General features: G+C 53.2%; 1 protein-coding gene and 1 long non-coding RNA gene across 2 annotated transcripts in view; one reads left to right on the top strand and one right to left on the bottom strand.

The window, feature by feature from the left end:
• Nucleotides 1-9: 9 nt before the first annotated feature.
• On the bottom strand, nucleotides 10-9,528 carry LOC142906649 (uncharacterized). Its single transcript, XR_012930429.1, has 4 exons — nucleotides 9,184-9,528; nucleotides 3,332-3,470; nucleotides 1,911-1,990; nucleotides 10-127 (listed from the first exon to the last, which is right to left on the bottom strand). It is a non-coding gene; the product is annotated as an uncharacterized LOC142906649 (long non-coding RNA).
• Nucleotides 9,529-11,059: 1,531 nt separating this feature from the next.
• The window catches only part of C68H2orf68 (chromosome 68 C2orf68 homolog), a 29,874-nt gene continuing 24,985 nt past the window's right edge, over nucleotides 11,060-15,948 (top strand). Inside the window, exon 1 of the mRNA XM_032980518.2 lies at nucleotides 11,060-11,297. Coding sequence (XP_032836409.2) covers nucleotides 11,224-11,297 — 74 coding nt within the window. The 5' untranslated portion in view covers nucleotides 11,060-11,223. The remainder of the gene's footprint in view (nucleotides 11,298-15,948) is intronic.

The following is a 15,948-nucleotide window of genomic DNA, read 5'->3' as shown; positions in this document are numbered from 1 at the left end:
TGGCAGCAGTGTAGAGAGCCTGGGCGGGTTACCTTGGAAGTATTTGCCACAGACGAGGCAGGCGTAGACATTGATGTGAGAGAGGGAGACTGAGCAGAGCTTCTCAAAGTCAAAATCCAGCAGACTCCTACAGACGGAGACACGGGGAGAGAGACACGGGGGGAGAGAGACACGGGGGGAGAGAGACACGGGGAGAGAGAGACACGGGGAGAGAGACACGGGAGAGAGAGACACGGGGGGAGAGAGGACACGGGGAGAGAGACACGGGGAGAAAGACACGGGGAGAGAAAGACACGGGGGGAGAGACACGGGGAGAGAGAGACACGAAGAGAGAGAGACACGGGGAGAGAGAGACACGGGGAGAAAGACACGGGGAGAGAGAGACACGGGGAGAGAGAGACACGGGGAGAGAGAGGACACGGGGAGAAGACACGGGGAGAAAGACACGGGGAGAGAGAGACACGGGGAGAGAGAGACACGGGGAGAGAGAGACACGGGGAGAGAGAGACACGGGAGAGAGACACGGGGGGAGAGACACGGGTGAGAGAGACACGGGGAGAGAGAGACACGGGGAGAGAGACACGGGGAGAAAGACACGGGGAGAGAGACACGGGGAGAGAGACACGGGGAGAGAGACACGGGGAGAGAGAGACACGGGGGGAGAGACACGGGGAAGAGAGAAACACGGGGAGAGAGAGACACGGGAGAGAGAGACACGGGGAGAGAGACACGGGGAGAAAGACACGGGGAGAAAGACACGGTGAGAGAGACACGGGCAGAGAGAGACACGGGGGGAGAGACACGGGGAGAGAGACACGGGGAGAGAGAGACACGGGGAGAGAGAGACACGGGGAGAGAGAGACACGGGGAGAGAGAGACACAGGGAGAGAGAGACACGGGGAGAGAGAGACACGGGGAGAGAGAGACACGGGGAGAGAGAGACACGGTGGGAGAGACACGGGGAGAGAGAGACACGGTGGGAGAGACACGGGGAGAGAGAGACACGGGAGAGAGACACGGGGAGAAAGACACGGGGAGAGAGAGACACGGTGGGAGAGACACGGGGAGAGAGAGACACGGTGGGAGAGACACGGGGAGAGAGAGACACGGGGAGAGAGAGACACGGTGGGGAGAGACACGGGGAGAGAGAGACACGGGGGGAGAGACACGGGGGGAGAGACACGGGGAGAGAGAGACACGGAGAGAGAGAGACACGGAGAGAGAGAGACACGGGGAGAGAGAGACGGGGAGAAAGACACGGGGCGAGAGACACGGGGAGAGAGACACGGGGAGAGAGAGACACGGGGGGAGAGACACGGGGAGAGAGAGACACGGGGAGAGAGAGATACGGGGAGAGAGACACGGGGAGAAAGATACGGGGAGAGACACGGGGAGAGAGACACGGGGGGAGAGACACGGGGAGAGAGACACCCACTCACCCACCCACTCACCCACCCACTCACTCACCCACCCACTCACCCACCCACTCACTCACTCACCCACCCACCCACTTACCCACCCACTCACTCACCCACCCACTCACTCACCCACTCACCCACCCAACCACTCACTCACTCAACCACCCACCCACTCACCGACTCACCCACCCACTCACCGACTCACCCACCCACTCACCCACCCACCCACTCACTCACCCACCCACCCACTCACCCACCCACTCACTCACCCACCCACTCACTCACTCACCCACCCACCCACCCACTCACCCACCCACCCACTCACCCACCCACCCCACCCACTCACCCACCCACCCACTCACCCACCCACCCACTCACTCCCCCACCCACTCACTCACCCACTCACCCACTCACCCACCCACCCACTCCCCCACTCACTCACTCACCCACCCCAACCCCACTCACTCACTCACCCACCACTCACCCACCCACCTGTTGATTGTGTCCAGGTAGGGACAGTGGCGGCTGCGTGGATCCTCAATGGTGGAGGCCACGAGGCCCCTTCACTCGCACTGCACACACAGAGTACATGATGACCGGGTCACTCACTCACACACTCACACTCACTCAGACACTCACTCACACTCTCACACACTCACTCACACACACACACTCACTCATACACACATACACTCACTCACTCACCCACTCACACACTCACTCATACACACATACACTCACTCACTCACCCACTCACACACTCACTCATACACACACTCACTCATACACACATACACTCACTCACCCACTCACACACTCACTCACACACTCACTCATACACACACTCACACTCTCATACACTCACTCACTCACACTCTCACTCACTCACTCACACACTCACTCATACACACATACACTCACTCACCCACTCACACACTCACTCATACACACACTCACACTCTCATACACTCGCTCACTCACACTCTCACTCACTCACTCACACACTCACTCACACTCTCACACACTCACTCACACTCTCACACACTCACTCACACACTCACTGCACACACACAGGGTACATGATGACCGGGTCACTAACTCACACACTCACTCACACACTCACTCACACTCTCACACACTCACACTCTCACACACTCACACACTCACTCACTCACACACACACACTCACTCACTCGCTCACACTCTCACACACTCACTCACATACTCACTCACTCACACACTCACTCACACACTCACTCACACTCTCATACACTCACTCACACTCTCACTCACTCACACACACACTCACTCTCTCACACACTCAATCACACACTCACTGCACACACACAGGGTACATGATGACAGGGGTCACTCACTCACACTCTCACACACTCACTCACACACTCACACACACACACACTCACACTCACTCACTCACACATTCACCCGCACACTCACTCACACACTCACTCACACTCTAAACCTCACTCACTCACACACTCACTCACGCACACACGCACACACTCACTCACACACTCACTCACACACTCACTCACACACTCAATCACCTCACACACTCACTCACATACTCACACACTCACTCACATACTCACACACTCACTCACACTCTCACACACTCACTCACGCACTCACACACTCACTCACGCTCTCATACACTCACGCACTCACACACTCACACACTCACTCACACACTCACTCACTCACCCACTCACTCCTCCACTCACTCACCCACCCACCCACTCACTCACACACTCACTCACTCCCCCACTCACTCATCCACCCACTCACTCATCCACCCACTCACTCATCCACCCACTCACTCATCCACCCACTCACTCACTCACCCACTCACTCACCCACTCACCCACCCTCTCACCCACCCACTCGCTCACCTCTCTGCTGCTGGTCCTCGTCTTCCTCCACCTCCTCCTCCTCCTCCCGCTCTCTCTTCACTCTCACACCGCCCGCTGCGATCCCCCGACCCCTGCTCATCGCGAGCCCCCTGGATCACCACGGTCCTAGCAGCTGCGGCTGTGGGGGGGGGGGGGGGGGTTGATAGTCGTGATGGTTTTCATGGTGGTAGTTGTAGTAGTTGATGGTGGTGGTTGTGATGATGGTTGTAGTAGTTGATGTGCATCTCTATTTGTTTATACGTATCTACGTGTATCTCTACGTGTATCTCTATGGTGTATCTCTATGGTGTATCTCTATGTGTGTATCTATGTATACCATGTGTATATATGTATATCTATGTATCTGTGTGTATCTATGTGTCTCTATGTATCTCAGTGTGTATATCTGTGTATCTGTCTGTGAATATGTGTGCATCTGTGTGTATATCTGTGGGTAGCTGTGTATGTGTATTTGTGTGTATGCGTGTGTGTATGTGTATCTATGCATGTTTTTGTGTGTATATGTGTGTCTGTGTGTATGTATCTGTGTGTATCTGTGTGTGTATCTGTGTGTGCAGTCCGGCTAAAATAACCCCCTACCTCCGCGTGGTGCCGGACGGGCAACGCTGTGGTGGGCAGTGGCATGGGGGGAGGGGCCAATTCCGATTTTTGGCCTTTCCCCTCACGGCGTTTGTAACCACCACAGCGGCCAAACGGGGGCTCTGGACGGGTGCGAGGGGCTGGTAACCCCTCCACCTTCAATTAACGACCACTAAACCACGATGCACAAAATGTATTAAGCTTGTGCCAGAGGCCCCGGGAAGACAGGCGTCTATGACGTCTCCTGGCCAAACCCCATTTGGCGGAGACAGGAGACTGAATCTCTACCTTCGGGGCTCCTCCCGAAACAACAAAAAACCACTACAGATGGGAGCTGGACCGGTACCGCCTGGATCTCTGTGGCATTCAGGAGGTCCGGTGGACCGGTTCTGGCTCCTGTCACCATGAGGGGTGGACAGTCCTCTACTCGGGGCAGCAGACTGCCAAACAACAGGGTGTGGTTCTTCTTTTGAACAAAATAATAAAGGGGGCGTGGGAGCGTGACGGTGAGGTGTGGGAAGCTGTAACCCCCAGGCTACTTTGGGCTCGCCTTCCCATCAACCAGAGGCGAGGAGTGGTGGTTGTGGTTACTTGTACCCCCACCGAAGACGAACATCCGTGGAGGGATGCTGGCAAGGCCGATGAGTCAGATGGCTACTACAACCTCCTGTCACAGGTGCGAGCTAAAGTGGCCCCTCGGGATAGAGTCATCTTGTTGGGTGACTTCAATGCACGAGTTGGTCATGATGCTGGCACCTGGTCTGGAGTGATTGGAAGGCATGGGCCAGATCAGCTCAATAACAACGGTAGGAGGCTGCTAGATTTTTGTGCAGCCCATGGACTTATAATTACCAACATGCTGTTCCGGCATCGGCGCATCCACACAACATCATGGATGCATGCCGGGTCCAAGCAAGAACATCTGCTGGACTACGTAGTGACGGAACAGCGGATGCGGGCCCATGTCCTTGAGACCAGGACCTACCCGTGGAGCTGATCTGCCAACTGACCATTGACTTGTCATCTGTAAGATGCGCCTGCCATTCTTCCACTCCGGTGGTGGGCGTACACCCAGGACCCCATTCAAACCCAAGGTGGCCTGGTCTCAGCTAGCTTTTGAAAGTTGCAAGCGAGAATCTAATCATCGCTTGTGGCTGGGGTTGGCATCGTCCCCCACTCTTCCAGATGTCGAGGGGAAATGGGTGATGTTTAGGACTATAGCTCATGCAGCTGCAATTGCTGCTTTGGGTGCATATCAGAGAATGAGGAGGCTTACCGCAGCCTTCGCTCGGAGGTTCGGAGAGCCGTGAGGCGCTGCAAGGATGGGTGGTGGTAGCGGGTTGATGAGGAGATGGGTGTCTGCCTCAGTGGCCCGCGATCACAAAACTCTATTTAACTCCATCAAAAAAGTAACCTGCAGCGCCACACCTATTATCATCATTAGGGGAAAAACGGTGTTCCAATCTCCAACCCCCAGGAACAGGTTTGCAGATTTGCTGAGCATTTCTGTGAGGTCCTGGGGGAGGGGAAACCCCTCAGCCAGGGAAAACATCGTGGCACAAAGTGGGGATGATCCTGCTGAGGGTGCGGTGCCTCAAATATTGGAAGTCACCCCCTGTGAGTGGCTGGCTGAGGTGCCATCTGTTGAGGAAGTACTGAAGGCAATCCGGAGTCTGAGACCAGGAAAGGCACCGGGCAGAGATGATCTCCCAAGCGAAATGCTAAGGGAGGGTGGCGTTTGTGCACAGATTGCCCTATATAACATCATAACAACAGTCTGGACCACTGGAAGGGTTCCGCAGGATTGGAAGGATGCCCTGGTGGTCCCCCTCTTTAAGAACATCGCCTTGCCAGGCACGCTGAGGAGAGGCTTGCGGAGCCCCAATGCGGTTTCAGGAAAGGGCGGTCCTGCACAGATGCCATATTTTCTGTCCGTCTGCTACAGCAAAGGTGTAGGGAATTCCAACAAGACCTACATCTCTGCTTTATTGACCTGGTCAAGGCCTATGATACCATCAGTAGGCCTGGGCTCTGGGTTGTTCTTCGTGCTTTTGGAGTAAATGACCCTCTGCTCACGATCATTAAGGACCTTCATGATGGTGAGCGGGCACGGGTAAAACTACGTGGCCGGGAGTCAGAGCCATTCCCTGTACACCTTGGGGTGCGACAGGGATGTCCTCTGGCTCCCACATTATTTAACATCTATTTTGACCACGTAGTTCGTGAAGCCTTCAATAGCTGTACCGGGGGAATCTCCATTTGGTACAGATATAATGGGAGGCTGATCGATGCCCGGGTGCGGTCAAGGGATGGCTCCCTATTGCTCAACCACGTTATATATGCCGATGATTTGGTAATAGCTGCTCATTCAGAGGAGGAGTTGGAGACGCTGCTGCTGAGACTGGAGCGTGCCACTAAGAGATGGGGCCTTACCATCAGCCCCACCAAAACTAAGCACCTGCCTGGGTATTTTGTACCATCGGACACTCCACCCCCACAACTCCCAATCGATGATGGGGCAGTTGTGGAGAGAGTGGAGAGTTCCCATACCTGGGCAGTGTGCTCATGACCGGCTCCAGTTTAACAGCAGAGGTCTCACTCCGAATCAGTCGAGCGGCAATATCTTTTCATCGGTTGCGTAACGCTGTGTGGAAGCTACCTGGTCTGTCGCTCCGCACTAAGCTTCAGGTCTTCTCGGCCACGGTAATTCCCTCCCTTCTCTACGCTTGCGAAACGTGGACCCCCCTAATGGAACATCTTCGCCGGTTAGAAACATTTAGGCTGGCCTGCCTACGATCCATCCTGGGTTTAACCAGACTGGATTGTGTGAGCTCACAAATCCTTGAAAGATCTGGGCAAGGTCCCATCGGTGAGCTCCTCCGGCGGGCAAGGCTGCGATGGCTGGGTCATGTAGCCCGCATGCCCAGCCACCGCATGCTGAAACAGCTTTTGTTCGGCCGGATCGAGGGGGCTAAACGGGCACGGCACGGGCTAGAGAAGAGATGGAGTGACGTGGTACAGGAGGCACGGGGCTAGAGAAGAGATGGAGTGATGTGGTACAGGAGGACGTGGAGCTGAGTGGACTTGCCAATGACTGGTACCAGCGGTGTCAAGATCGGCCTCTGTGGAGGAGGCTCGTGAAGGACGCTACTGGGCAGTTGGAGGCAGTCGCCCTCCAACAACAACGGAGGGCGGAGGAGCGATGCTCACAACAACGAGCGATGCTCACAACAACGAGCGGAGCGCCGGGTGGCTAAAGCACAGCAGGTTGGCACAGTAGGGGGCACAGGTGGTGCATCAGCCAGTCATCTCAGTCAGTCGACCCGTGGCACCTGCTGGGTCTGCCCCGTGACCTCCTGACAGCGGGCGTTCGACACTTCACGTGGCCTCAAGGTGCACGTGGCCTGGCACAAGCGTCGTGGTGACGTCACCGACACTTAGTGGCGAATGGCGGTTGTTGTTGTTGTATATATGTGTGTGTGTGTATCTATGTGTATGTGTATCTATGTATGTATCTGTGTGTGTATCTATAAGTATCTATGTGTATCTATATATGTGTATGTATCTGTGTATACATGTGTATCTATGTGTGTGTATCTGTATCTATATCTGTGTGTATCTATGTGTGTGTGTATCTATGTGTGTATCTATATGTATGTGTATCTATGTGTGTGTATGTATCTGTATGTGTATCTGTGTGTGTATGTATCTATGTGTATGTGTGTATCTATCTGTGTGTGTATCGCTCTGTGTGTATGTGTGTATCTGTGTGTATATGTGTATCCATGTGTGTGTATCTATGTATCTATGTGTATGAGTATCTATGTATCTATATGTATATATCTGTGTGTGTATCTATGTATGTGTGTGTATCTGTGTGTATCTGTGTATCTACGTGTATCTGTATGTGTATCTGTATGTGTATCTATGTATCTATGTGTATCTGTATGTGTATCTATCTATGTGTGTGTGTATCTATGTGTATCTATATCTATGTGTGTATCTATATGTGTGTGTATCTATATATCTATATGTATCTATATGTGTGTGTGTATATATCTATATATCTGTGTGTGTATCTGATCGTCTGCTCCCCATCAGAGCCACCACCACGCAACACCTATATATGTGTGTATCTATGTATCTATATGTGTATCTATGTGTATCTGTGTGTATCTATATCTCTCTGTGTGTTTGTATCTGATCGTCTGCTCCCCATCAGAGCCTGTCACACCACCACGCACCACCTATATATCTGTGTGTATCTATGTGTGTATCTCTCTGTGTATCTATGTATCTACGTGTATCTGTGTGTGTATCTATATATCTATCTATGTGTGTGTGTATCTATGTATATATCTATGTGTGTGTGTATCTATATATGTGTGTGTATCTATGTGTATCTATATGTGTGTGTATCTATATATATCTATGTGTGTATCTATATATGTGTGTGTATCTATATGTGTATCTATGTGTGTATCTATATATATCTATGTGTGTGTGTATCTATATATGTGTGTGTATCTATATGTGTATCTATGTGTGTATCTATATATATCTGTGTGTGTGTATCTATATATGTGTGTGTGTATCTATGTGTATATATATATCTGTGTGTATCTATATATCTGTGTGTATCTATGTATATATCTATGTGTGTGTGTATCTATATATGTGTGTGTATCTATGTGTATCTATATATGTGTGTGTATCTATATATCTATGTGTGTGTGTATCTATATATGTGTGTGTATCTATGTGTATCTATATATGTGTGTGTATCTATATATCTATGTGTGTGTGTATCTATATATCTATGTGTGTGTATCTATATGTGTGTGTATATGTGTATCTATATATGTGTGTGTATATGTGTATCTATATATGTGTGTATCTATATATATGTGTGTGTATCTCTATATATATCTATGTGTGTGTATCTATATATGTGTGTATCTATATGTGTGTATCTATATATGTGTGTGTGTATCTATGTGTATCTATATATATCTGTGTGTATCTATATATCTGTGTGTATCTCTATATATCTATGTGTGTATATATATATGTGTGTGTATCTATATGTGTATCTATATATGTGTGTATCTCTATATATCTATGTGTGTATCTATATATATGTGTGTGTATCTATATGTGTATCTATATGTATGTGTATCTATATATATCTATGTGTGTGTGTATCTGATCGTCTGCTCCCCATCAGAGCCACCACCCAAGCGGGGCCTTACCTGGGCAGAGCGGCGCGGCCTCTCGCGAAACGGGCCCGCAGCTGAAGCAGCCCCCAGTGGCGCTCAGCACTGGTAGTCTCGACGGCGTGAGAACAGTGCGAGTCGTTTGTTTTAAACCGTGGTAGTTTGTTTGTTTAATGGTTTAAAGAGCGGAGGGAGGCCGCCTTTAAAACTAGCGGAGCGCTGAGGCGGCGTTCAGAGCCGGGCGCGGCGCTTCGCGCGCTTTCCTAGCGTCGCGCGCGTGGTGGCGGTGACGTCACCGTCGCGCGCATGGTGGCGGTGACGTCACCGTCGCGCGCAGGGGTGGCGGTGACGTTCCCGGAACTAAGGGGCGACGTCACCGGTGGGGGTGGGGGAGGTGAGAGGTGAAGGGGGTAAAGGGACGGATTTCCGGTTCCTCTCTCTACTTCCGGCCAGGACGTCACGTCCGCCGATGGTGGGGGGGGAAGCGGGGGGGGTTGTCTTCTGCCCCCCCCCCCACACATACCAACCGGGGCGCATCGTGACGTCACGCGCCGGAGACACTATAACCCCCCGTGACGTCACGCCTCGTCTCCACAAACCACCACCCCCCCCCCCCGTGACGTTACGCCTCGTCGACATCCCCACACCGTGACGTCACGCTACGTTTACAATCACCATCCCGGCTACGTCACGCCCCGTCTACACGAATCCGCCAATCTCCCGGGACGTCACGCCCTGTCTCCAACACTCCTCGTGACGTCACGCCCTGTCGACACACACCTTCCCCCCCAGTGACGACACGACCCGTCTTAACTATCCCACTATGACGTCACGTTCTGTCTACACACCCCCACCGTGACGTCACGGCCTGTTCGCATCCCCATTCCGAGGGTGACCAATGAGGTCTGAATTGATATTCTTGGTTCTTTCGGTAAAGTCACGTGGGATAGAAAATATAAATAATAAAATAAAAATTTCTTAATTACATTTAAAAAGTTTATTTTTTATTTTTTTTGTACTCTTTTTATCTTCTATCTACGTGCCTTTACCGAAAGAACCAAGAATATGAATTCCTGCAGTCACGAAAGTTTTAAGTGAAAATTCAAGGTCTGAATTGGTCTGTAACAAGTTAGGGGCACTGATGAGGGGTTGACACTCTCGGTCGGATTGCAAAAGTCTCGTTTCAAAACTAGTGTTGTTATAACAGTTATATTTAATTGATATTTATTGAAAGTTGCGCATTTTGATGTGACGTCACATTTGTCAAACCTCCCTCCCCCCTCGTCACACATCGTCACAAATGTCTGACCCCCCCCCATCCCCCCCAGGTGCGTGACGTCATTTATGGACGGCCCCCAAAATCAAATCTTGGGTTATTATCCCCCCAGGCAAGATGGAGCCGTGGTTTACACATCGTCGTGACGTCACCCCGTCTCCTTGGCTCCTTGGCGTGCCACGCTCGGTGCACCCAGGCAAACATGACGTCACAACCATACTGGATTTCGGTGCGACGTCACCAACGGCCCCTTTAAGTGCCACGCTCGGGTTGCACCCAGGCAAGATGGCGCCCTGTTTAGACACACACACAATTATGACGTCGCCGTGTTGGGGGTCCTTCCTCGGTGGTTGTCTCCGTCGAGGTGTCCGCGGATCTCCGCCCCCCAACGGTGCCTGACCCCAGGGGGGAGGAGGAGGTGGTGGTGGTGGGGGAGGAGGAGGTGGTGGTGGTGGGGGAGGAGGAGGTGGTGGTGGTGGGGGAGGAGGAGGTGGTGGTGGTGGGGGAGGAGGAGGTGGTGGTGGTGGGGGAGGAGGAGGTGGTGGTGGTGGGGGAGGAGGAGGTGGTGGTGGTGGGGGAGGAGGAGGTGGTGGTGGTGGGGGAGGAGGAGGTGGTGGTGGTGGGGGAGGAGGAGGTGGTGGTGGTGGGGGAGGAGGAGGTGGTGGTGGTGGGGGTGGCGATCGGTCGCCACCTCCGACGCTGAGGCCGCCTCACGCAAGGCAGCGCGTTTAGTTTTATTGTTGTTATAATTATTATTGTTGTTGTCGTTGTGGCGGCGGTGGCTGTTGTTGTTGTTGACAATGGAGCCAAAGACGAGTCGCCTGGACATGCAGCACGGATTCGTTCATCACATCCGGAGAAATCAAATCGCCAGGTTGGTGAAGAACCTCCACCACCTCGGATCCTGGCCGCCTTTGTCTCTCTCTCAACACACACACTGTACAGACACACACTGTACAGACACACACTGTACAGACACACACACAGACACACACAGACACACACACAGACACACACACAGACACACAGACAGACAGACAGACACACAGACACACAGACAGACACACACACAGATACACACACACATATACACACATATACACACACAGACACACAGGCACACACACACACACAGACACACACACATATAGACACAGATACACAGACACACAGACAGACACACAGACAGACACACACAGACACACACAGACACACACACATATACACACACACAGACACACACACACAGATACACACACACAGACACACACACACAGACACACACACAGACACAAAAAAAGATCCCCCGTATAGCCTGTAACAGACTGTAGGGGCAAGTGCTGTTAGCGAGCACCTATGAAGGCCGGATCGGTACACGAGGGGGTGGGTGGCCAGCGCCACGCCCGACCACCTTTGTCTCCCCAGTGGCGATGTTTACACACCGCACCAGGTACTCATTTGAGGCTGAGTCGACCTAGGGGAGGCCCGGGACCGGTTCAGATAATCGTCACTGATGTTGGCCGTGAGCGGGAATCGAACCCGGGTCGCCAGGTTCATAGCGCAGCGTAGCGCTAACCGCTACACTACCGCTCCCCACACACAGAGACTCACAGAGACACACACACAGACACACACAGACACACACACAGACACATACACACACAGACACACACAACAACAACCGCCATTCGCCACTAAGTGGCGGTGACGTCACCACGACGCTTGTGCCAGGCTATGTGCACCGTGAGGCCACGTGAAGTGTCGAACGCCCGCTGGCAGGAGGTCACTGGGCAGACCCAGCAGGTGCCACGGGTCGACTGACTGAGATGACTGGCTGATGCACCACCTGTGCCCCCTACTGTGCCAACCTGCTGTGCTTTAGCCACCCGGCGCTCCGCTCGTTGTTGTGAGCGTCGCTCCTCCGCTCTCCGTTGTTGTTGGAGGGCGACTGCCTCCAACTGCCCAGCAGCGTCCTTCACGAGCCTCCTCCACAGAGGCCGATCTTGACACCGCTGGTACCAGTCATCGGCAAGTCCACTCAGCTCCACGTCCTCCTGTACCACATCACTCCATCTCTTCTCTAGCCCGTGCCGCGCCCGCTTAGCCCCCTCAATCCGGCCAAACAAAAGCTGCTTCGGCATGCGGTGGCTGGGCATGCGGGCTACATGACCCAGCCATCGCAGCCTTGCCTGCCGGAGGAGCTCACCGATGGGACCCTGCCCAGATCTTTCAAGGATTTGTGAGCTCCTCACACAATCCAGTCTGGTTAAACCCAGGATGGATCGTAGGCAGGCCAGCCTAAATGTTTCTAACCGGCGAAGATGTTCCATTAGGGGGGTCCACGTTTCGCAAGCGTAGAGAAGGGAGGGAATGACCGTGGCCGAGAAGACCTGAAGCTTAGTGCGGAGCGACAGACCAGGTAGCTTCCACACAGCGTTACGCAACCGATGAAAAGATATTGCCGCTCGACTGATTCGGAGTGAGACCTCTGCTGTTAAACTGGAGCCAGTCATAAGCGCACTGCCCAGGTATGGGAAACTCTCCACTCTCTCTACAACTGCCCCATCACCGATTGGGAGTTGTGGGGGTGGAGTGTCCGATGGTACAAAATACCCAGGCAGGTGCTTAGTTTTGGTGGGGCTGATGGTAAGGCCCCACCTCTTAGTGGCACGCTCCAGTCTCAGCAGCAGCGTCTCCAACTCCTCCTCTGACTGAGCAGCTATTACCAAATCATCAGCATACATAACGTGGTTGAGCAATAGGGAGCCATCCCTTGACCGCACCCGGGCATCGATTAGCCTCCCATTATATCTGTACCATATAGAGATTCCCCCGGTACAGCTATTGAAGGCTTCACGGACTACGTGGTCAAAATAGATGTTAAATAATGTGGGAGCCAGAGGACATCCCTGTCGCACCCCAAGGTGTACAGGGAATGGCTCTGACTCCCGGCCACGTAGTTTTACCCGGGCCCGCTCACCATCATGAAGGTCCTTAATGATCGTGAGCAGAGGGTCAGGTACTCCAAAAGCACGAAGAACGACCCAGAGCCCAGGCCTACTAATGGTATCATAGGCCTTGACCAGGTCAATAAAGCAGAGATGTTGGTCTTGTTGGAATTCCCTACACCTCTGCTGTAGCAGACGGACAGAAAATATGGCATCTGTGCAGGACCGCCCTTTCCTGAAACCGCATTGGGGCTCCGCAAGCCTCTCCTCAGCGTGCCTGGCAAGGCGATGCTGAATAATCCTTGCCAGGACCTTTCCCGGCACACTGAGGAGTGAGATGCCCCTGTAGTTGTTACAGTCTGTGCGGTCCCCCTTCTTAAAAAGGGGGACCACCAGGGCATCCTTCCAATCCTGCGGAACCCGTCCAGTGGTCCAGACTGTTGTTATGATGTCATATAGGGCAGTCTGTGCACAAACGCCACCCTCCCTCAGCATTTCGCTTGGGAGATTATCTCTGCCCGCTGCCTTTCCTGGTCTCAGACTCTGGATCGCCTTCAATACTTCCTCAGCAGATGGCACCCCAGCCAGCCACTCACAGGGGGTGACTTCATCCAATATTTGAGGCACCGCAGCCTCAGCAGGGTCATCCTCACTTTGTGCCACGATGTTTTCCTGGCTGAGGGATTTTCCCTCCCCCAGGACCTCACAGAAATGCTCAGCAAATCTGCGAACCTGTTCCTGGGGGTCAGAAATTGGATCACCGTTTTTTCCCCTAATGATGGTAATAGGTGTGGCGCTGCAGGTTACTTTTTTGATGGAGTTAAATAGAGATTTGTGATCACGGGCCACTGAGGCAGACTCCATCTCCTCAGCAACCCGCGACCACCACCCATCCTTGCAGCGCCTCACGGCTCTCCGAACCTCCGAGCGAAGGCTGCGGTAAGCCTCCTCATTCTCTGACGTGGGATTCTGTAGCCGATGACAGTGGGCCTGTCGCTTTTTCTCAACCATCCTGAACAACTCCTCTGTCATCCAGGGTGTCTGGGGAGGTCTGGACCGCGTACCCAAAGCAGCCATTGCAGCTGCATGAGTCACAGTCATAAACCTCGCCCATTTACCCTCAACATCAGGAGGAGTCGGGGACGATGCCAATCCCAGCCGCAAGCGATGATGAAATTCTCGCTTGCAACTTTCATCAGATAACTGAGACCAGGCCACTTTAGGTTGGAATGGGGTCCTGGGTGTACACCCACCACCGGAGTGGAAGAATGGCAGGCGCATCTTACAGATGACTAGTCGATGGTCAGAGGGCAGATCAGCTCCACGGTAGGTCCTGGTGTCAAGGACATAGGCTCGCATTCGCTGGTCCGTCACTATGTAGTCCAGCAGATGTTCTTGCTTGGACCCGGCATGCATCCATGATGTTGTGTGGATGCGCCGATGCCGGAACAGCGTGTTGGTAATTACAAGCCCATGGGCTGCACAAAAATCTAGCAGCCTCCTACCGTTGTTATTGAGCTGATCTGGCCCATGCCCTCCAATCACTCCAGACCAGGTGCCAGTATCATGACCAACTCGGGCATTGAAGTCACCCAACATGATGACGCTATCCCGAGGGGCCACTTTAGCCAGCACCTGTGACAGGAGGTCATAGAAGGCATCTGACTCATCGGCTTTGCCTGCATCCCTCCAAGGATGTTCATCTTCGGTGGGGGCATAAGTAACCACGACCACCATTCCTCGCCTCCGGTTGATGGGAAGGCGAGCTCAAAGTAGCCTGGGGCTTACAGCTTCCCACACCTCACCGCCACGCTCCCACGCCCCCTTCATTCTTTTGTTCAAAAGAAGACCCACACCCTGTTGTTTGGCAGTCTGCTGCCCCGAGTAGAGGACTGTCCACCCCTCATGGTGGCAGGAGCCAGAGCCGGTCCACCGGACCTCCTGAATGCCGCATAGATCCAGGCGGTACCGGTCCAGCTCCCGACAGAGGAGTGGCAGCCTCTCCTCTGCAGTGAGCGTTCGAACATTCCACGTGGCCACCCGTAGTGGCTTTTCGTTGTTTCTGGAGTAGCCCCGAGGGTAGGTATTCAATCTCCTGGCTCCGCCAATTGGGGTTTGGCCAGGAGACGTCATAGACGCCTGGCCCCCCGGGGCCTCCGGCACAAGCTTATTAGTTACATATTTCAGTTTAATTCGTGGTTTCGTGGTAATTAATTGAAGGTGGAGGGGTTACCAGCCCCTCGCACCCGTCCAGAGCCCCCGTTTAGCCCCTGTGGTGGACACATATGCCATGAGGGGAGGAGCCAATCAAAATTGGATCTCCCCCCACAGCGCTGTCCACGACAGAGTTGCCCGTCCGGCACCGCGAGGAGGTAGGGGGTTGTTTTGCCGGACCACACACAGACACACACATACACACACACACAGACATACACACACGCAGACACCGTGCAAAGCCAACCATGAAAATCGGTAGGTATATGTGGGTGTCTCTGTGTCTCTGTGGTTCTCTGTGGTTCTTTGTGTGCCTGTATGGGTATCTGTGTGTCTCTAGGTGTCTATGGGTCTCTTTGGGTC

The sequence above is a fragment of the Petromyzon marinus genome, chromosome 68 (assembly GCF_048934315.1).
Source record: "Petromyzon marinus isolate PM22_M1 ecotype Great Lakes invasive population chromosome 68, UKy_Petmar_22M1.pri1.0, whole genome shotgun sequence".
NCBI classification, from domain to species: Eukaryota; Metazoa; Chordata; class Hyperoartia; order Petromyzontiformes; family Petromyzontidae; genus Petromyzon; species Petromyzon marinus.
This window is presented reverse-complemented; position numbering and strand designations above follow the sequence as displayed.